Source organism: Hypomesus nipponensis, chromosome 13, assembly GCF_054491055.1.
Source record: "Hypomesus nipponensis isolate SF chromosome 13, ASM5449105v1, whole genome shotgun sequence".
Taxonomy (NCBI): Eukaryota; Metazoa; Chordata; class Actinopteri; order Osmeriformes; family Osmeridae; genus Hypomesus; species Hypomesus nipponensis.
Window position 1 is genome coordinate 136,498 of NC_140373.1, and position 23,468 is coordinate 159,965.

The window sequence follows — 23,468 nt, forward strand, 5'->3', positions numbered from 1 at the left end:
TATATCTAATGTATATAATTTATGTGTACTAGTATATTTAAATGTTATTGAAGAGCTGAAGATCCGTGTTGTACTTCTAAAAGACCCTGTCCTAGAGCATGTCTCCAGACCCTGTCCTAGTGTGTCTCTCCAGGAATCACAGGGGTCTGCTTCTTGCGGTGCTTTTTCCTACCCACTCATCTGACTCAAACATGCAAGGTTTCAGAACCATGTTTCAGAACCATGTTTCAGAACCATGTTGCAGAACCATGTTGCAGAACCATGTTTCAGCTTGAGGATCTGATCACAGCGTTCAGGAGGAGCGAGGAGAACAAGAGCAGCTAATTTGGAGGGAAGACAAAGTGCTGAAATGGAAGCTGAGCTCTTTGTTGTACACAGCAGTCAAACCAAACACTGGTGCTTTCATCTTCCTACTGATTAATTCCTCTGGATCACCTGAAGATCGGCTAGTTAAAAACTTTTCTGCTCCCTCGCAGCAGTTTGTAAATATCTGGATAATGAACCTGGCTTCATTAGTGAGGCTGTTTTGGGAGGAAGAGAGAGAAAGATAAACAAGTAAATGATTAAAATCTCTGCAGTGCTGTTATTAAATAGAAGGACCTCTCTTCTCTACAGCAAGGAAACACAACGCTACGGCTGCTGTTGCCATGGTGACAGGAACAGTGACTGACAATATTTGTCTTGTGCTCAGTGAGATCTGATGATATTGCTGTGTGATATGCTGCTGTGGCAGGAGTCCTTCTGGCAGAGTCTCTGAACATGGCTGATATCCGGGTGACTGACCTGCTGGCTTACCAGGCCTCAGCCTGCAGACATGCCCTCCACACTGTTTCAGTTTAAAGCCTTGTGGACCTTCCACAAACACGAGTCTGATATCACTTCTAGAGAAATGCTGTTGATAATAGAAAGAAAAAAAATCACTGTAGTCTTAGTCTTTATTTTGTCACATTTGACATATATATGACATAGAATATGACATATATAATTAGATTTCTTTACAATAGAGAAACAACATTGAGATGACACACTATTTTGGTTTCTAAGTAGAAGCTTTGTTTAAATAGTGGCGTATAAATCATTTATCTTTTTTAGTACAGGTTCGAATCAAGCTCCCACCCCAGTCTGTTAAAATCATCGGCATTGTTTGACATTTATTCACATTGGGTGTGTTTTCTTTTATAGTCCAGTGTCTTAAAAGTATTAATACATTTATGTTAGCAGTCCTGTCTGCTGTGGTCTGGCAGAGGAGCAGCGCCCCCTGTTATTGGTCCATTGCTCAGCCCCGCCCTCTCAAGTGGGCAGATACTCTCCATGTAGTTCCGTGGGAAATAATCCAATCAGCTTGCGGAGGGTTTGGCACAAGCACTTCCTCTTCCTCTGGCAAGCTCAGCTGGGAAGCAGTGTGTCCCTCCAGCCAGCAGGTGGCTCTGGGTCTCTCTCTGGACTCCAGCCCGGTGACCCCCGACCCTAGAACAGCTGTGGACCCTGGGTGAGCAGCGCCTGGTCTTCCCCTCTGGTTCCAGCGCTGCTCCAGCAGTGTTCCTGCTCTGGTACGAGCTCAGGGCTGTCACAGTGCCCACCACACTCTCATGTTTGACCCTGCCCTCCGGTTCTGCTACACTTCTAGAGGCACCAGCAGGCTGTATGAGAGGCTGGCTCCTTCCTGGGCCGGGCCGCCAGGCCCCACCGTTGGCATAACGGGAAGGAGCCGTGGACCCCGGCCCAGGAGGGGCCCCGGGGGGGGCTGGGACCCCAGGGGGGGCTGGAGCATCATCACAGCCCCACCCATCGCTCCTGCTGGCCGTGCCATCTCTGTCCTCGCTGCTATCTCCCTGGAGGGACGGGATGATGGGGACGGAGTGAGCCCGGAGCCCTGAGGGAGGAGGAGAGGAGGAGGAAGGAGGGGCAGGAGGAGAGGAGTGTGTTCCGCTGTCCAGGCGGGTGCAGGGGACCTCAGTCCACCCCTGTCCTGCCGCCCACACACTCAGAGGGGACGGCATCACCCTGCCCTGCTGGGACCCCAGGTACTCAGACCTGGGGAGAACAGGGAGCGGGAGAGAGAGGGAGAAAGAGAGGGAGATGAGAGGGAGAAGAGAGGGAGAGGAGAGGGAGAGGAGACAGAGAGGAGAGAGAGGGGAGAGAGAGAAGAGAGGGAGAGGTGAGAGAGAGGAGACAGAGGGGAGAGAGGAGAGGGAGAGGGAAGGAGATTATGACCTTTTGTTCTCAGACCTTTCTACTGCATTTCTCATTTTCTAAGAGAAAGTGAGAGCGAGAGAAATAAAGGAAAAGAGAAAATGAGAGAGCTCACAGTCTCAAAATCCCCCCCTTACAATGCAGAAACCAAACCCAATCCTGCCCCCCACACACACATCCTCAGAAGAAATCATCCCACAGTGGTGATACTATTCTCACGAAGAGTCACAAGGAACTCATCATCTTTGTGTAATTATTTATAATCCCCGATATGGGCAGCCTACTCTAGATGCATAAATGTTTAACTGGAAATCCTTTCTCTCATGGCTGTCTTATCCAAGCGTTAGAGGTTTAGCATCAAAGCTGGTGCCTCCCTGACCCTGTGCAGGATTCACCCCCAGTATCTGACTGCTCCAGCAGGTGAGAGAGGAGGGAGGAGGAGACCTGGGTGGAGAGTTTGATCTGTTTGAAGTGAGAGTCCTTATCAAACAGCACACCTTGTGTGATGACAGCCTGAAAGACCCCAGATATGAGTAATTTATAGATAAAAATACATAAAAATAAAAACAGGGCTGTTTGACGACAAGGGTTGGATGAGCGGGAGGGGGAGGGGGAAAGAGGGGGTGTAACCCTACTAGGCTAACTGCAGACTATGGAGACTGCTTCTAACATAACTGAGTTAATATAATGACATGTTGATATAATGACTATTCAAGATGTTGAGCTGGGGAGGCAGCTTCAGGCATATTTTAACATCTAAAAATAAACCACCATGACACATTTCTGCTTCAATTCATTCCTTATCTTGTATGGGTAAATATATGTTTAATGACACTGACAATACTCACTAGGGACCTACTGTCAAACCTGAAAATGTTGATTGGCTCTCTGACTTTGTAACATCTTTCGCTTTCCTTCTCCCTCCCTCTTTCTACTGCATATCTCTATGTTCTTGTATTCCCATTCTCTGTTTCTGTCTGTCTGTCTGTCTGTCTGTCTGTCTGTCTCTCTCTCTCTCTCTCTCTCTCTCTCTCTCTCTCTCTCTCTCTCTCTCTCTCTCTCTCTCTCTCTCTCTCTCTCTCTCTCTCTCTCTCTCTCTCTCTCTCTCTCTCTCTCTCTCCCTCTCTCTCGCTCTACCCCGCTGTTTCTTTCTAGCCTTTCATTTCTCATTCCCAGAGACCAGAGGGTGTCTCCATGGCAACAAGGGAGAGATTGGAGGGAGGGGGAGAAGTGGAGGGGGTATATAGCTGGTGATGTTTGGCTGTTACTAAGTCGAGAAATAGGTCACGCCGTGCCTGGCCTGAGAGATCTGGGCAGGGTTTATCAATAGTTAAACAGTCCTAAATAGTCAACTATCTCTAATAACGTCAGTAGTGTTCCTCATCCCTAAGGACAGGGAAGTCACACAAAGCGCTAACTGCCATTGGCTGCAGATTCCCCATTGTAAAGGGAAGGGCTGTAGTTAGATTTTCTGTTTATTTGTATGTGTGTGTGTGAGTATGTGTGTGTATGAGTGTGTGTATGAGTATGTGTGTGTATGAGTGTGTGTGTGTGTGTGTGTATGAGTATGTGTGTGTAAAGCTCCAAAAGCAGATCTTCCCACAGTCTGTTGAAGAAATGCTGAGCACTGTGCTGTTTAAGAATGTAAATTATGGAAATAGGTCATATAAAGAGCTAGGTACTGTGTGCATCTTACAAGTGTCTGTGATGCTGTGTCAGGTTGGAATGCTAATAAGAGCATTGCCAGACACTTTCAAGAGTGGGAGCTGTTGGGGGAGAACTTGCTTTAATAACAGACATCTTAGATAACAGGTGCTGAAATGATCAGGCTTAAAGGAGCTCTGAACCAAATTCACATGTAAAAAGTGAGCAGTTTATAAACAGCTGATCTAGTAGAGGTGTGGGACCATCCTGAGGGTTGTTCCTGAACATCTCTCTGTGTATTACGTAATGCTGAGAATGTGCTGATGAAACAACACACCTTTATTATACCTATATTGATACTATAATACAACCCGAACAGCTGTTTAGAATGCGTTTATTATGATATATTCTATTAAACAAAATTAGTGACATAGTCAACACCGGTACTATACTCATTCAGCGGATCTTTTTCAACTGGCTGTGAAGACTGACTGAAGAAGTCTCTTCTCGAAGACTGGCTCAGAGGCCTGGAAGGGGTTATGGAGGGAGGGAGGGAGGGTGAGTGGAGGTAAGAGAGACCTGTTGTTTGAATATTGTACTATCCTATAGACTAGCGTGCACAGAATGCAACATTGTTATCCAAGAGTCTTATCAGTTCGTACAATATACCATTACAACTTCTCACCCTCTCAACGTCTCTGCTTCCATCTCTGTACAATCTACTTCCTGCAGGTGCTTGTAGGCGTGGCCAGCAACCTGGGCTCCTCCAATGAGGAGTGGTTTTCCTCTGGTACCGAGATGATTGGCTTCCCTGTGTTGCTGGGCGGGACTTAAAGACAGGGAGCTGCTCCTTAAACCACAGGGAAACAACAAGCATGCAACGCACGTTTATCAACTCTGTCAGCCTGCGCTGGTAAAGTTGGTAAAATTGGTAAAGTTGCTAAAGTTAATGCTTGGTAAATCGTTAACTTCTTTACTGTTAAAGGAAAAACCCTGCCTCTTTTCCGGTCTGATGTAAATAAACATCTTAAAAGCTGAGAGCTTGAAGGAGTTATATATGTACAGTGCCATGGTTGCCATGGTTGCATGTATATAACTCCTTCAAGCACTCAGAAATTTTGTCAAATCTAGTTCAGAATAACAGCGTTCATTTTTCATCTGTTGTCAGGCGTGAGTGTGATATTTAATGCTGCTAACTCAGTAAAGTATTAACTTATCAAGTTCTGACTGTCTTCAGAGATGCAGATGACGTCCTGTGTTTAGCACTAGCATGGCTGCATACTAACATGTTTATTACCAATTACAATCACCATCAATCTTTTTAAACATTCCATAAAAGTGCTGTTTATTTTTTGACACTAACATATTGTGCCATATTGGGGGATGATTGAATTTCTTACTTGACTGCCTCTTCTGTTGTGTAAAGTGAAACACAGTTAGCAACAGATGAGGTTATGAAGCCTAAGACAGAATCCTCCTGGTCTACATGATCCTCCTAGTCTACAGGAGACAAAATCCTCCTGGTCTACCTGATCATCCTAGTCTACAGAAGACAGAATTCTCCTGGTCTACCTGATCTTCATGGTCTGCAGGAGACAGAATCCTCCTGGTTTACCGGAGACAGAATCCTCCTGGTTTACCTGAAGAGTTTGCCTTTAGCCAGGGCTCTGCTGCGTACATGTGGGGCAGGCAGGGTGGGAGGGGTCATGCCCGGGGCAGAAGGTGCCAGACTGGCCCCCATCCGGGGCAGAAGGGGGGCTTGCGGGGGCAGAAGGGGCCTGTGGTTCTTGCAGCACTACAGCAGGGAAGAACAACAAGGTGTTAACACAGGGACCAGCCCCAGGAACATGGTATTCACACACTAATAAGGTGTGTTGTGCATGAATCACACCTACACACACAAAATGTACACACACAACCTCCCCAACACACACACAGCCAATTGTTTGTCCCTTATTTAGATAAGACAAAGATTCCTGCTGTAGTCTAGAGTAGAGAAGTTCTCCCAGTGACACTTTAATGGAACTACATTTATACTGGAGATTAGCAGAAGAGGCCTTCTGATTACACTCCCTGAAGGCCTTGCAGCAACAGCAGTCAGGAATTAATCCATACAAGATTATGTTACTGGATTCCTAAAAAAACACACCCTAACATCTCCTCCACATTATCTGTGCTCAGAGCTGGATAGTACTGGGCATGCTCAGAGCTGGATAGTACTGGGCATGCTCAGAGCTGGATAGTACTGGGCATTCTCACTCCACCCCTCCACCTTCCTTCCAGTGCTGCATCATTAAACTGCCAGTGTATGTAATATGACGCAGAGGGTTAGGGTTAGTATGACTCAGACCCAGTTAGGGCTTCTCTGTGCCCGCTAAGCTTAATTCCTCTCTCTCTCTCTCTCTCTCTCTCTCTCTCTCTCTCTCTCTCTCTCTCTCTCTCTCTCTCTCTCTCTCTCTCTCTCACACCCTTGACTCCCAGAGTGCCCCTTACTGCTTGTTCCCCCGTCGTGCAGGAAAATTGGATCATTTTTGGCCACCACATCTCACACACCCTCATTCTGTCTCTCTCTCTCTCTCTCTCTCACCTCCCTTTCTGTCTGTCTATCACACACACGCACATGCATGCACATTCTTCATCTTTGTCTCTCTCACACACACACACACACACAGACACACTATCTATCTCTATCTCTCACTCTCTCTTTCACACACACACTTACACTCTATCACACACACTAAATCTCTCTTTCTCTCTCTCCCACACGCACACACAGTGTTGTTTTTGGCGGCCTGTTTTAATTTTAGTTTTAGTGTAGTCTTTGTGTCAAGCTGTCATTTTCGTTTTTATTATTTTTAGTCACATTCAGACTCTTAAGGGTTAGGGTTAGTTTTAGTCTAGGGTTAGGGTTAGTCTAGTCAAGTTTCAGTCGACTAAAGGTCTGAGCATTTTAATCTTATTTTAGTCAGAATTATCCATGACTGTCTAGTCGCCGAAAACTGATGACATTTCGTCTTTTAGTCAATGAAAATGTTATTTTAGTCTCTTTTTACGTAATCAAAACAGTAGTCTAAGCGGTACTCTTGGGAGGCATGTTAATGCCAAAACCATTTGTTTAAATGTATGTATTGGTCTAGAATAAGGTGTTCAAAGTCATGTTGTTGATGCCAAATTCAGTTCAGTGTAATTGCTATGTGAATGACAAAACTAGCTACAGTATTTGGCCAACAAGGGATGCATAGTACACATGTCAGTCAGTCAGTCAGGTAGGAACTAAGAACCCACTTTTACGCTCTCTCACACAAACAAATACACACACACAGTACATGTCACACATGGTAACCCACTTTACACTCTCACAAACAAATATATACACACACGCTAGTCACACACGTTTGTCTCAGTCATTTTCAGCTCCAGTGGCTAACGTTTAAAGCTTTTGTAAGGATAGGCGTGCTCTACTTCCAAAATCAAGGTGATTTAGGATGCGAGTGAAAAAGACTATTAACATTTTGGTCATTTTCGTTTACCAAAACTAGACAAAATGTTATAACTTTATTTTGTATTCTTAAGTCGCGTTATTATTATTATCCAACTCATGAGACTGTGGTTAATATGTTTCATTTTAACATTAGCTTTATACGTTAGCTTTAAACTTTAACTTAAAGTAGAAAAAAACGCACTCTCAAGCTTGTCTCATTGCTTATTTTGACTAGTTTATTCACAGACGCATTTCGGCCTAAGAACACACACTAACAATGGCTTAGGCTAGTTGGATAATAATAATAATGCGACTTAACAAGACGAAATAATGTTATAACATTTTGTCTAGTTTTGGGTAACAAAAATGAAGAGACATTTTAGAAGTTTTTATTTTGTAAACTACTTTAGTCTCGTTTTTATTCGTCATTAATATTTCATTATACATTTAATTATAATCATCGTCACATGACCAGCATTTACAGTTGCATCTCGTCTCGTTTTTGTCACGTGATAAAGGTTTGTGGACAACGATAATTAGTCTTAATTTTCATTGACGAATGCAGTACTTTACAGACACACACACACTGTCGTACTCTCTCTCACACACACACACTGTCGTACTCTCTCTCTCTCTCACACACACACTGTCGTACTCTCTCTCTCTCACACACACACTGTCGTACTCTCTCTCTCTCACACACACACACACACACACACTGTCATACTCTCTCTCTCACACACAAACACACTGTCGTACTCTCTCTCTCACACACACATACACTGTCGTACTCTCTCTCTCTCACACACACACACTGTCGTACTCTCTCTCTCACACACACACACACTGTCGTACTCTCTCTCTCTCTCTCTCTCTCTCTCTCTCTCTCTCTCTCTCTCACACACACACGCGTTCTGCTGCAGAACAGCAGTGAAGGGTGAGAGGGAATGAGGCAGGCGACAAGGGGCCACAACCCAACAATGAATGTAACCTTCTCAGCATAACATGAGAATGAGACAGCTGCCAGGGGACATGATGACAGGTCTGGCAGACTGATAATAGCCCACTGATGTATTGCTTAAGTATTACCCTACTATTTCCTTTCATGACAGCAGGCTGTTGTTCTACGTGGTTTTGAATCCTGTTCCCATAGGAGACTCATGAGCTGAGCAGGAGTGGAAGCAAATCATTCTAAACATTTACCCTCAACCTCGATCAAACAAAATACAGCTGGTTACTGGCAGAGACAGACATGCACCATGACAGCTGGTGGTTTTGCTGTAGCGTAGGTAAATGCATGGACAGGTCTCTAGTGTGTGAGCGACGTTAGTGAGAGAAGAGCTGTCTGCTGGTCTGAGAGAGGCTGTGTTTATGATGTCAACAGGAGGATTGCAATTTACTGTGTGCCTCAGCAACCTGACAGCATGTTGTGAACTCCAGGTCCTAAAACTATTAATTTCATTTTTATATTTTTCAGCTGGGCTCTAACGATCTCATGTCACTGGTAACAAACAATTTACAATATGTACTTCCAAATAGATCTCAAAGTAAAGTCCAGAGGGTTTGTAATGATGCATCCCTGCTGACTCAACCTCTCATCCTTTGTGGGACTGTAAAGGGACAGACACCGCAGAGGAATGTGACTGTGCCAGCCGGAGGCACCAGCACAGGATCCCACCTTCTGAAGCTGGAGGCCGGACTGAGGCCTGGGGCTGGATTTTGCCATGAGGCCAGAGGTGTTGATGCTGCAGTCCCTCAGGATGTGGCTCTCTGAGAAGTGTGCTCTGAGCTTCTCCCTGTGTCTCCTACAGGAGAGACATCCTTCAGGTTAGTCACAACACATGGGCAATAAGGGGCAACGGCAAAATCAAAACATGACATATTGTTTAATATTGTATTGACAATACAAACAAGACCCCTTTTAAACCAACGTTATTGTTCTTGAGAAATTTCCAGAAGATGTGTGTGACATTGTTATTGGTACATTACACAAGGCTTAATCAATTAAGAATACATCACCATGAAATCCCACTCATGCAAACCTTCGTTGAGACTGTCGTTCATCCCTCCCCCCTGCTGTCCCTGTGGGTTAGGCTGCATCAGAGGCTCCAGCATCTACACAGGCGTCTCTGCTTGTTTTGAAACACATTGTTACTCTGTTTACCGAAGCTACACTCAAGTTTAATGGGAAGCCGTCGATGCTTCCAGCAACTTCTCCAGAGAAAGGCCAGTGCTCTATTCACATAGAGCAATCACCATGGAGATAATGGGTTTTATTGAGCTGTTGTAGTCCTTCTCAGAGTGCAGAGTAAACAGACTAATAAAGGCTCATCAAAGGACAGTGGGACACATGCCCTTTGCTAGGTTTCCTGTTGTATTTGGTTGGGTTAGGGTTACTTTGGAGGCTTGGATTTAGCTGGTTCCCTTTACCAACATTATTGGGTATGTTTCTGATGTAATTAACAGGATATGCAACCCAACGATTAGTGTGAGCAGAACTGAATGTCCCACCCTCCCTGCAGCACCACGGCCCAGCAGAGGAGCACACCTGTGCAGGTGCCCCTACTTGTCTCCAGTCTGACCAGACCAGCTTAGGCTGGACCAGGGGCCTTATATATAAAGGATTGCGCAGCTTTCATACCAGAAGATGGCGTACGGCCATAACTCGAAAAGTACCTACGCACAGAAATATTCACATGTATAAAACCAGTTGACCGCACGTGAACGAACCTCTGACCCTGCCTTGCCTCCTCCCATAAATTAATATGCAGATGGACTATAAATACGCTCCTGATGTCATTTCTTTGTCTGAATTACCATATTTCTTCAAATAAACGCTGCCCTCGAACCACCGCACCAAAAATGAACGTTATTTAATAAACGCAGCTGTGTTTATTCGAAGAAATACGGTGACTGTGAGACCGAGTTTCTGACAACAGAGGTGAAAGTGAGAAAATGTGTCCTGTTTGGCGGCCTGTCATCAGGTATTAGCGACAAAAGTCGGCGGAGTGTAAAACTGTCACTATTTGCACCCTTTCTTGTTTTTAACCAGTAGCACTTTGACATTAATTCAAAAGAAAATCATTATTATTATTATTACAGGGCCATAAATGCTGTGGGTTCAGAGAACCAGACCATGGCAGAAATTAAGAAGACATGGTCCGATGTAAAACTTTAAATGAAGAAACGAGTGGTGGCGCATCATATCAGCATGGCAGCTATAGGGTTAGCGTAACATGCATTTCCTGAGTGATTTTGTCGTTCGTTTGACACCCTGAAGTTTAACAGAAGGTATTAAGTGGTGGTGGATTAAACAGAAGGCTATATAACATTTCCCGTTTTTGGCTTTGGCATTTTGATGTGACATCTACATTAATGATCAGACTTTTATTACCGTAGGTAGCCCAAATATGTTTTTTGAATAACCAACGTTATGCCTACATATGACAGAAACTGTAGTGGAAACTTCATTTTGTAATGTTTGTTGAGTTTCAGCACTTTTCAGTTAGAATTCGCCATGTTACAGAGCCAGCGAACACTTTGCGGACGGTCCGCACATTCTCAGGTCTGCTCAAAACTTTCCGTGACGGCCCGCACATTCTCACGTCAAGTAAATCTTTATACATCACAAAGTGTGCGTGAAAACCAGCGTATGGAAGTTTTTTGTGCGCACGCTACGTTTATACATGAGGCCCCAGGTATTTGCAAAAACAGAGGAATGAGGATAGTGGCATTTTCACAGAATTAAAACCTAACCCAATAACTAGCTAACCTTTGCTCCTCTCTGCTGCTCATGGCTGCTCTCTGCTGCTCATGGCTGCTCTCTGCTGCTCATGGCTGCTCTCTGCTCCTCTCTGCTACTCATGGCTGCTCTCTGCTCCTCTCTGCTGCTCATGGCTGCTCTCTGCTCCTCTCTGCTGCTCATGGCTGCTCTCTGTTGCTTATGGCTGCTCTCTGCTGCTCATGGCTGCTCTCTGCTGCTCTCTGCTGCTAACAGCAAGCAGCCATGACAGACTGGAGCTTGGGGGGGGGGCACGAAACTTGGATGACAGGGCTGGAGGACAGGGCTGGAGGACAGGGCTGGAGGACAGGGCTGGAGGACAGGGCTGGAGGACAGGGCTGGAGGACAGGGCTGGAGGACAGGGCTGGAGGACAGGGCTGGAGGACAGGGCTGGAGGACAGGGCTGGAGGACAGGGCTGGAGGAAAGGGCTGGAGGACAGGGCTGGAGGACAGGGTGGTTTTCAAAGTGCACATTTAATTGAGGTGAGGAAGGGTAAAAGCCCCCATTAGTCGGCCGCAGTATTTATTTGTCTGCTGTTGCTGTGGCAACAGATGGAGACCTACTCCTAAGCCAGGCTGCAGGTGTGAAGGACCCACACCTGAGAGTCAGATTACACAGGAAGTAGAATAGAACCTGACCATACACTGCAGACAGAAAGTACAATATTACCTGATTACACATAAAACTATACTTTATATCCTAACACATTTTACAATGAGCAGACCAGCGTGGCTTTACTCCCCGAGGAAGGCAAGCCAATGACCGTTTTCCTGACAAGACCCATGTCGATTTGAGTGAGCCATCACTTCCTCTCGGCAGAGCATCACTTCCTCTCTACAGAGCATCACTTCCTCCTCTCAGAGCAACAGTCACTCACCGGTTGCGTCTGTAGAGAGCCATACAGGCCAGGCTGAGCAGGCAGATCCCTGAGGCGATGCTGCAGATGGACAGCACCTGGCTCTGGTACGCATCCCTCCTTTCTGGGGGATCAGAACAAGACCCAGGTTCAGACAGGTTCACAAGTGTTGTGTGTATGTAGCCTGTGTGTGTGTATAAGCATGTGTGTGAGTATGTGCCATACAGATTAACTTGTGAGTTAAGGTTAAGGTTGGAGGGAAATACGTTGTGGTTTCCAACTGCAGATGGCTGGACTTGATCTCATACCATCTTCTGGTCTCTCTCTCTGTCTCTCTCTCTGTCTCTCTCTCTCTCTCTCTTACATACAGTATATTAACACACAAACCTTGACATAAACACACCCACTCTCTTTCTGCCTCTCTTCTCTCTTTTTGTCATCCTCTCTCATCCTCTCACTGTTGTCTGTCTTTGTCACACCTCCTCTCTTCTTCCCTTGTCACGCCCACTCAGGGCTTGTGTAGCGCCGGCAACTCAACTCATTTACCACACAGATTAAAATCCCTAAACTAAGAAGAGGCATGTGTCTGTCTCTCTCCACCTCTTTCTCCCTCCTTCCACCTTTCCTTTCTCTCTCCACCTCTTTCTCCCTCCTTCCACCTCTCCTTTCTCTCTCCACCTCTTTCTCCCTCCTTCCACCTCTCCTTTCTCTTTCCACCTCTTTCTCCCTCCTTCCACTTCTCCTTTCTCTCTCCACCTCTTTCTCCCTCCTTCCACCTCTCCTTTCTCTCTCCACCTCTTTCTCCCTCCTTCCACCTCTCCTTTCTCTCTCCACCTCTTTCTCCCTCCTTCCACCTCTCCTTTCTCTCTCCACTTCTCTCTCACTCTCACAGTCCTCTTTCAAATTGTTTGAAGTCAGTCTGAGAAGGCAGAGATTAAGGAAACATTCACAGGAATCACAAGCTAGGATATGTGGGATGAAACATCCATGTATGTGACATTACATCTTGCCTGTGATGTTATGTAACAAAAGCTGTCATTTTCTGCTGTGCTTATACTGGAACTGATTTGAACTGATAATAATAACCAGATCGTTTAATGTGCACACCATGTAGAGCGATCATGCTGCTCCATATATAACTTGTTTTCAACCTTAAAAACTTTCTTCGGATGAAAAATGGATGTATGGAACGTGAAGTTGTACCTGGAACTTTTATTCTGAAGGTTATTCTATCAATTCCCCTCCACAGCAACCTTTGTTAGTGTGCCGCCAAAGAGTCTGTGTTTACAGACTAGGTTCAAGTTGGAGGACATGGAAATATGTTCTATTCATGCTGTTCGTTGTGAAAACATCCCAGTTTGAATGTGGAGGGACAGACCCCCCCCGTCAGAACTTCTGTTTCCACCAACATGTATCTGTTTCACTGCAGAGGTAGCTCCTCTCTCCTCTCTTCCTCCCTCCCTCCATCCTTCCTGTCTTCCCTTCTCCTCCACACCTCTCCTCCTCTCTTTATCCCTCGATCCCTTCCTGTCTTCCCTTCTCCTCCACACTTCTCCTCTCTCTTTATCCCTCCATCCTTCCTATCCTCCCTTGTCCTTCACAGTGCAGGTCTTCACGCAGAAAAAAAACACATCAATTTTCCAACCTCTGTGTTTCCATGGCGACTGGCACACGTTAATTTTTCCAAGGTGAGGAGCAGATTGTGTTTTTACATGCTGGCTTGGGACAGGTTAGCAGAGATCTATGCAAGGAAACAGGTCTTACCCATGAACTCGATGCCCAGTTCATCCACTGTGTCATCAACACCAGAGGCATGTGAGAGGAGAGAGGGAGAGAGAGAGAGAGAGACAGACAGAGAGAGAGAGAGAGAGAGAGAGAGAGAGAGAGAGAGAGAGAGAGAGAGAGAGAGAGAGGGAAAGAGAGATAGGGTGAAAGGGAGTGAGAAACAGGGAGAGGGAGAATTAGTTCAAGTGATAGTACATTATTTAGATTTCTATGGATTTCAGCACCACCATGATTCAGCAATAAAAATTGCTCCTTCGCCACACACACAGACACATACTTTCCCGGTGCAGTAAAGTCCCTTCCACAATCCTAGAGCTGGGGAGACAGATAAAGGGAAGCTCTCATGTTCTTTTCATCCTGACAGTGCCACTTTTTCACGCCACTGTAATATAATCTCATTTAAATTAAAATGAAACCCTCACACTTAATTGCTTTTCTGACAGAGGTGGTCTAGGTTTTAAATAGACTGCAGCTTGCCAGGACTGTGACAGATGACGTGTTGGGCAGCTTTGAAGAGGAGGGGAGAGGCCCCAGTCAGACAGGGGAACCATCTGCTGATGACTGCAGCACAGGGACATCAGTCAGTGTCACACTCTTGCTTGACGGTACTTCCATACTGCCTACTAGCATCTTGGATCTGAATGAGCATCAGGAGATGGTGGGCTGGGCCTGGGCAGCTGAGGCTGTGAGAGGCTGCTGGGCAGCTGAGGCTGTGAGAGGCTGCTGGGCAGCTGAGGCTGTGAGAGGCTGCTGGGCAGCTGAGGCTGTGAGAGGCTGCTGGGCAGCTGAGGCTGTGAGAGGCTGCTGGGCAGCTGAGGCTGTGAGAGGCTGCTGGGCAGCTGAGGCTGTGAGAGGCTGCTGGGCAGCTGAGGCTGTGAGAGGCTGCTGGGCAGCTGAGGCTGTGAGAGGCTGCTGGGCAGCTGAGGCTGTGAGAGGCTGCTGGGCAGCTGAGGCTGTGAGAGGCTGCTGGGCAGCTGAGGCTGTGAGAGGCTGCTGGGCAGCTGAGGCTGTGAGAGGCTGCTGGGCAGCTGAGGCTGTGAGAGGCTGCTGGGCAGCTGAGGCTGTGAGAGGCTGCTGGGCAGCTGAGGCTGGGCACAAACAAACAGCCTACATTCATCTGCTCTAGCGGCGTAGCCTGCACAGATGATGTCATTTAGCACTGATACAAATCCCCTGCTCTGGCATTGACTAGCGGGCCTGCAGGCCCATAAAGCAGCAGATCTCTGCCGTCTCACTGCCCCCTCGGGAGGTGTTTCCCTGGCCGCAAGGCCAAGTTACCATGGAGAATCCCACCCTGAGCCCAGCGCTCGTTCTGGACGATTAGGAATAAATCTGGGGGGGGGACAAAAGCAGAAGTGAATCACATCCTTAATCCCCCTTAGTCTGGGCGAGCAAGGGAGTAGAGACGATCACTGCTGCTGTCACTGCTAGTTACTGGGCCAGGGCCTAATGCCTCCTGGATAAATACCCACATTAAGGAACTCACTTTCCCCTTCAGAGAGCTGGCCAGGCTAACAGCTAGCTAGCTACTGGCTAGTCCCTCAGTCCCTCCTACCCAACTCATCCTACCAGCCTATCCCAGCCTCCCTCTTCCAGCCTTACCTAGCCTCCCCCTACCTATCTCACACACACACACTCCCTCACACACTCCCTCACACCACCCTGCCATACTTCCTTTGGGTGCCCTGCTTATAGTGTTCGGCCGTTTCGCTTTATCCCTCCCTCCCTCCCTCCCTCCCTCCCTCCCTCCCTCCCTCCCTCCCTCCCTCCCTCCCTCCCTCCCTCCCTCCCTCCCTCCCTCCCTCCCTCCCTCCCTCCCTCCCTCCCTCCCTCCCTCCCTCTCCTCTCCTCTCCTCTCTTCATCTCTCTCTCCCTCCCTCCTTCACTCTCCCTGTCTTTGTGAGTCTACAGATAGGGCTGTGTGTTCTGGAGAGTGCAGGTGTAGGGAGCGCTGAATGGGACTGCTGTTTTAAGGGCCTCCTAGTTGGTCAGGGGTTAGCTTGGCAGTCGATGAGGAACAGAGAAAGAAGGCTGATGTTTTATGATTGTCTGGAGCATAAAGATGTCTGAAAAAGCCTTACTCATTCGACCCAGGGGTATGTGCACTGGAAACAGACACAAACAACAAACACACGCACACACACACCCCCCCCCATATACACACAAACACACGCATACTGGGCAGCCACAGCTAAGGGTTCCACTCCGCAGAAGGCTCCAGTAACTTGTCACATGATTTGCTTTTGAAAGCAGGATAATCCCACAATCCCCACAGTAATCTGGGTAAATTTCAGATTATTCTGTATCAACATACACCAAAATAGGCTTCAGTGCCCTCTCCAGTCATTGTGTCTGGTCTACAGCAGCAGTGGGTACTGCAGTTCAGTGTGTTCTACAGACATCTGTGTGTAGGCCGTCAGAAGATAGCACTAACAACAGTGTGATTGTATGAGAGGGACCTGGAGGGGAACACAGCCCTCTCCCCCGAGCAGGAATAACTAGGAATATCACATATCAACAGGAAACGTGATATTAATGCTTGATTGAACTGGGCTGTGCAAGGTGCTACCCTCATACTCATGCTAGCTATCAAGATAGCTATCTAGCCCAGGGAACATCATTAAAACATTCACTCAGACCTCGTAGCTGGGAGGACGCTGGATGATAACGATGAATGTGAATGCTAACAGGGTGTAGCACATACACATGTGAGCTCCAAACCGCTGTCGGAATACAAAGCAATCGGTCTGTTCAAATCTTAATGAAGCGAAGCTTGCAGGGAATCAGAGAGTGGAGGAATGATGAAAGCGGTTGTGTTTGAGAGCGAGAGGCTGCAGGAGGCCATTAGGAGCATCTCCCAGGGCCCGTGCCGTGAGTCCAGGGAGCAGGAGTTACGGCCTACATCTGGCTCTCTGTAAAGGAAAACCAAGTCACTCTATAAAACGGAGACAATTCATGAAACCTATCTCTCCTGGGAGAAGCTTAGGTCTTCAAATTCTTTTTCCAGGTCCTATACAATCTGTGTCAAGGTTTTTTGTCACTTTCCCAGTGAGCTGTTGTGGGGTTCAAAGACCTTGAAAGGGTTTTTATTATCAACACTATAGGTCGTATCCTGCTGAAGCTAGGTTTGATGTCTGGGGGGTAAACCAACTGCTACACTACTGACATCTAATGATGTTTATGAGTGTGTATGCAGGTATGAAATAATATATGCCTGCTATAATGCAGTCGTCACTGTTCAGTTTGCAGTGAGCAGGAAGCGTTGGGGGAGGGGGGGTGGCCAGTTGTCATTTTCAGTCAAAGTAAAAAATATTTTGTCTCTAACAATGTTTAGCAAACCTTTAAACACAATAGTTCAGCTTGCATGAGCATACTGTTTGTGATAGAGTACCATCAAATTAAAGAGATGTCAGTTGTGTTTATTAACATTGGAAATAAGAGCTATTATTGTTTCTCTATTACAGTTTTAGTTGTTCCTGGAATATCTTGATTAGAAAATTACCCCACAATGTTGGAGGCAACTTTGATGAATATGTATACTCAAATGCTGCCTGGCTGCTTGATGTAATCTGGGGTAATTGCTAGCTTGACGGACAACCTCTGTCTTTCAGCTGCGATCAGCAAGGCTGCGAGGGATTTTCTCTGACAAGGCTGGTTCCACTAATAGCATGATAATTATCTCTATATTGATTTCAAGTTAGCAAAGCATAAACATCACAGAAACATCACAGAAACATCACAGAAACATCACAGCTCTACTAGTTGAAGATGCACAGATGGAAATCAATGTGAAGTCAATAGGAAATCATCAAGATTGATTGCTGATTGTTGAGACAGTGAAAATCAATATTTAAAATGTTAGTATTCACTGTACATTCATACATTACCAACAAGCAAAGTGTTGCTCCAAAATGTATCCATTTGAAATACATTTTAAACAACATCTGCAGTCGATTTAAGAAATATTTTGGGAACTTGCAAGGGCAGGTCGAGAGCTATAAGTATAAACAAGAGAAAGTTCAATCAAAGACACTTTCTCTCTCCTGACCAGGTCATTAAAGGAGGATTTTGTTTAGATGGAGGTCCTTTATGCTTGGCTGCAGGGCCTGTGAAGCTCGATAAGTTTGTACTTATCTCGACCAGTTAGAGGAGAGCTGCTCCGAGGCACACAACACAGATCATTTACCAGCATTCTTTTTTTTTCTGTTTTCTAGCAGATCAATATCGAGAGCCAGGAAACATACCCGGGTCAGATAAGATGGCGTCTGTCTTGGGCACAAACTGGTCACAGCGAAGGCCGTGGTAACCCTCCTTACATCTGCAAAACAAGAGAACAAGAGAACATAAGGACCAGGAGGAGGAGGAGGAGGGAGAACTATAGCAGTCCCAGGGGGCACAGACAACACTGTAGAATGAGGAAGAGGGAGGGATGGATGAGAAGAGAGAGCCAGAGGAGGAGAGGAGCTGAATGGAGGAGGAGAGGCTGGCCAGGCCAGCGTCTGCAGCCCCCGTCTGCAGCCCTGCTGATAGCTCTGTAATGTCAGGTCCCTGAGGATCCTGGATGGACTGGGACAGAGAACACTTGGTGTCTCAGAGAGTCTCAAGCAGGCGCTGCGCTTGTGGAAGAGCTGATAGCAGGGAGCAGAGCTCCCAAGGCGCTCTGACAGGTTATTTGATACTTTTCCACAAGCCCTTGTGGATCATGCTGGTTCCACTCCTTCCACTTCTGTCAAATAAATCAAGTCTTTATGACTTATGAACGCTGTTCTTTCTTTTCCTGGAGCTCATTTTCATGTGGCCTCTGTACCTCAGTGCAGTCATAGCAGCCTCAAGGGGGGCAATTTTTTTTCTTCATTTTCAGGATTTGTTTAGATTGATGCTCTACTGGAGCCAAATGCTCGTTCTGTCACACACATATACACTCAAATTCATACTCTATCAACACAAGTGTGATCTGGTCAGAACAATGCTAAATAGGAATTGCACATACCAGGTATTGTAGGTTTATCATAAGTATATAGCCGTCAACAATATGGTTCTATACCTAAAAAGATCTACAAATGTAAGAGGTTCAGGCAAACCTATCGTGACAGAGCAAGCTCTCATACTGGGATCAGAGACAGTCAGGTGTATATTTCCTCAGACTCCTGGAGTGTGTGAGATAGTGTTGTTTCTATATATTCCTGCTCTGGCCAGCTTCCTGCATCACTCAAACATGGGAAGGAACAGGAGAGTTCATACAAGGGTTTTCCAAGTGAAAACAAGCTTAACAAGCTTAGCATTGTGACTACACACAGTAGCTATCCATTGATTGACAATCTCCTTCAAGGTTTTACTGTAACAGAAATGATCAACTTATTAACACACTATTTTAAACAGCAAACAGGCTGCTTGAGCACAGCAGGTTATGACCAGGGGGGCTGTGGTTCTGCTTCAGGAAGCAGGACTGAGTGTAACTCAGCATGAGGAGGCGTAGCAGTCTGGGACTTGAGTTTCTCCTCCGGTCACACTTTCCCACCCCTCAGCAGTCTGGGTCACACCTTCCCACCCCTCAGCAGTCTGGGTCACACCTTCCCACCCCTCATATCTGCTGATGCCTCGTTAGCATTCTGACTCACAACCCACCAGCAGAACGTCTGTCTGACTATCGCTTCATCTCCCGCTTTGCTGTTTGTCTTCTCTATCTCTGCTGTCTCCTGCATCTGTCTGGGAAAAACCCAGACACCCTTCAGTGAGATGCAAACAATGCTTTGTAGACAAATGTGTTAGTTCAAATGTGGATATGAGTGCTTCAATGTAAGTTAAACAATTAAATAATGAGCCTTTCCCCCCTGTTTTGACGATCTGAAACGCAAGTATCAAAACGCAAAGCGCAAGTAACTTTGTGGGCGTGACTTCAGCTTGGTTGTTATTTTGCCGGCGGGATAAATGACTTTGTGCCTGGCGCAAATCTAAAAAGGGTTGGTCTGAAGTAGCTACATTACTAATGGGTGTGGTTTGGGCGTAACGTGCAATAAACCAATCAGCGCATCATCTCACATTCCCTTTAAGAGCAGCGCTTGTTCCATGGCAAATTGCTATTATAATGGCGGATTTGCCAGGCGCACGCCAGCGGTTCACAGCCGAGGAGATCGACGTTGTCGTCAGGGCCGTAAAAGATAGAGAAGTGACATTGTCTGAGAAAGGCAGAGCAGTTTTCTCATTGCACTAAATTGCCCACTCATGCTACTCATTCAAATGATTACTCTTATTTTTACATATATATATATTTTTTTAATTGTTATATTTTTTAATTGTTTAGTTCTTAGACTTAGTTTGAGTAATGTACTTAATTTATACCAGCATATGTTTATTGTTTGCACCTTCCTACCACAGCAAATCGCATATTTGTGTAACATAAGCTTCATGGCGAATAAACCGAATTCTGATTCTGATGGGCATGGGGAAAGAAACCTAACCAAATTATCTTCGGTTAAACAGTCATGGGAGGAAATTGCCATCGTTGTTACAAATGAAGTTCACATAAATACAAATTTCTTATGAAAATATTTTTATAATCATTGAAGAAATGTAACACGCCATAAATCAAAACAATAGAACGTAGCTTCGCAGAAAGAAGACCCTGGCCTCGCCAGCAGTGCGCACGGACCAAGCTTGCGCCCTTAAAATAGCATCTGAATATTATGCCATTGACTTTAGACAACGATTTTCCCGGTCAGTGGCGGAATTGTTTTTCGGAAACTGCAAAATAGCACCAGGGAACGTTTGCGCCGGAACACGCCTCTTTTTTCGCTGAACCGCCCACGGGAGCGCAAAGTCATTTCGACGTGCGTCTGTGGAGGGAAAAGTCGGCTTTGCGTCGAGTGCAAACTAGGAATGACACTTGCGTCGTTGACTAAGTCAATTGCGCTGGGTGCAAGATAGGGCCCTATGTGTGTGTGTGTGATGACAGTGTGGAGTTGCTATGACTGAATGTAGGGTTGTGTGTGTGTTTGAGAGAGTGTTTGAATGTGTAGGTGAGCCCAGGTGTGTGTAGGAGTGTGCTAGCTTGTTAGCTGGCTGTGCTACCTCTGGAAGGGCACATTGTTGTGAGAGCTCAGTTACAACATGTGTCAATGTGTGGTCGTGTGTTTGTGTATAAAAACATGTTTGTGTGCATTGGTGTGTATTTATGAATGTGTGTGTATGTCTGACAGATGAGTGTGTGTCTATGTCTGACTGATGAATGTGTATGTATGCACATGTATTTGTACAATTCTCAGAACCCCCGTCCTGCTCTTAGCACTGCCTGGCAGGAGGGAAACATCCAGCCGCCGGCCGTGGGAGCAGGGGAGGGGAACACGGCTACAACTTTAATTACCGCCTGCTCTTAATTAGTGGAAGAAAATGGCTGATGGTTTATGAGGGCAGGGAGAGGTGCAGGAGCAGGGACAGGGACAGGAGCAGGGAGAGGAGCAGGAGCAGGGAGAGGTTCAGGGAGAGGAGCAGGGACAGGAGCAGGGAGAGGTTCAGGGAGAGGAGCAGGAGCAGGGAGAGGAGCAAGAGCATGGATAGGAGCAGGGAGAGGAGCAGGAGCCGGGATAGGAGCAGGAGCAGGGAGAGGAGCAGGAGCAGGGAGAGGAGCAGGAGCAGCAGTGGAAGGGGAGGTGACAGACGGGTAGGGGTGTCCAGGCCAATCCTCCATCCCCTCTCTCTCCTCTCCTCTCTCTCCCCTCCCCTAGTAGCACCTCCCTCCCATCAACACCCAGCCAGGCAGCAGCTGTGACTGATGTCGACCTCAGCATGTTGCTGCATCATGTGACACACCTGTGAAGGACTCTGGGTATAAATAGCACAGTGTAGGAGGCTGACCATAACAGCTGGTCTAGAGTCAGCTGTGGAAACTGATCTGGACTCTGTTTCTGAGCCAAAGTGATCGAGGGCCTGCGGTTGCGTGTCCTGCTGATATCAGTCTTGAACTCAGCAGTCTCTTGTTTTCAGATGATGTTTCTGAGAGGAAACTACAACCACATGTATATACAGTGTGGCTCTTTTCCTCTTCGTACCCCAAAGAGAAACTACAATAGCCGTCTTCCACCGTTGCTCTCCCCCAGCTCACCTCCTGTCTCCCCCAGCTCACCTCCTGTCTCCCCCAGCTCACCTCCTGTCTCCCCCAGGTCACCTCCTGTCTCCCCCAGCTCACCTCCTGTCTCCCCCAGCTCACCTCCTGTCTCCCCCAGCTCACCTCCTGTCTCCCCCAGCTCACCTCCTGTCTCCCCCAGCTCACCTCCTGTCTCCCCCAGCTCACCTCCTGTCTCCCCCAGCTCACCTCCTGTCTCCCCCAGCTCACCTCCTGTCTCCCCAGCTCACCTCCTGTCTCCCCCAGCTCACCTCCTGTCTCCCCCAGCTCATCTCCTGTCTCCCCCAGCTCACTTGCACTTAAAGATTCATGTTGTTTAAATAGTAACTCGCTTAACTACATGCTCTTATGGTTCTTCCCTTTGGCATTTATTTTTTGGTTGTTTGCAATGTGTGCTTCTTGTTTTGGCTACCCGCAATGCTTTGGGGCTATCTTGTTGTTATTATCAGTGACCTATGCACTTTGTCAAGCTCTCTCTTGGAAGTCACTTTGGATAAAAGCGTCTGCTAAATGAGTAAATGTAAATGTAAATTTCTTAAGAATTCCTTAACATCACTAACATGACGGCAGGGGAACCCCAGCCTTATCTTGCCTCCCCCAGCCTCTTCCAGTCCAGCCTCTCTCAGCCCAGCCCAGCCTCACCCAGCCTCTCCCAATCCAGCCTCACCGAGCCCAGCCTCACCCAGCCTCCCCCAGTCCAGCCTTTCTCAACCCAGCCTCTCCCAATCCAGCCTCACCCAGCCTCTCCCATTCCAGCCTCTCTCAATCCAGCCTCACCCAGCCTCCCCCAACCCAGCCTCTCCCAGTCCAGCCTCACCCAGCCTCTCCCATTCCAGCCTCTCTCAATCCAGCCTCACCCAGCCTCCCCCAATCCAGCCTCACCCAGCCTCACCCAGCCCCTCGGTGGCACCACGCCTCTACTGCTGATCACCCTCACCCTCACCAAGATGATTACCCTCACCCTCACCAAGATGATTACCCTCACCCTCACCAAGATGATCACCCTCACCCTCACCAAGATGATTACCCTCACCCTCACCAAGATGATCACCCTCACCCTCACCAAGATGATCACCCTCACCAAGATGATCACCCTCACCCTCACCAAGATGATTACCCTCACCCTCACCAAGATGATCACCCTCACCCTCACCAAGATGATCACCCTCACCAAGATGATCACCCTCACCCTCACCAAGATGATCACCCTCACCAAGATGATCACCCTCACCCTCACCAAGATGATCACCCTCACCCTCACCAAGATGATCACCCTCACCAAGATGATCACCCTCACCCTCACCAAGATGATTACCCTCACCCTCACCAAGATGATCACCCTCACCCTCACCAAGATGATCACCCTCACCAAGATGATCACCCTCACCCTCACCAAGATGATCACCCTCACCAAGATGATCACCCTGACCCTCACCAAGATGATCACCCTCACCCTCACCAAGATGATCACCCTCACCCTCACCAAGATGATCACCCTCAACCTCACCAAGATGATCACCCTCACCAAGATGATCACCCTGACCCTCACCAAGATGATCACCCTCACCAAGATGATCACCCTCACCCTCACCAAGATGATCACCCTCA

At 47.1% G+C, this 23,468-nt stretch overlaps 1 protein-coding gene across 1 annotated transcript in view; it reads right to left on the minus strand.

The window, feature by feature from the left end:
• Positions 1-929: 929 nt before the first annotated feature.
• The window catches only part of nrg3b (neuregulin 3b), a 46,324-nt gene continuing 23,785 nt past the window's right edge, over positions 930-23,468 (minus strand). Inside the window, exons 3-9 of the mRNA XM_084670405.1 lie at positions 17,986-18,059; positions 13,721-13,747; positions 11,978-12,080; positions 8,997-9,123; positions 5,478-5,632; positions 4,523-4,687; positions 930-2,034 (exon numbers count right to left, since the gene is read on the minus strand). Coding sequence (XP_084526531.1) covers positions 1,338-2,034; positions 4,523-4,687; positions 5,478-5,632; positions 8,997-9,123; positions 11,978-12,080; positions 13,721-13,747; positions 17,986-18,059 — 1,348 coding nt within the window. The 3' untranslated portion in view covers positions 930-1,337. The remainder of the gene's footprint in view (positions 2,035-4,522; positions 4,688-5,477; positions 5,633-8,996; positions 9,124-11,977; positions 12,081-13,720; positions 13,748-17,985; positions 18,060-23,468) is intronic.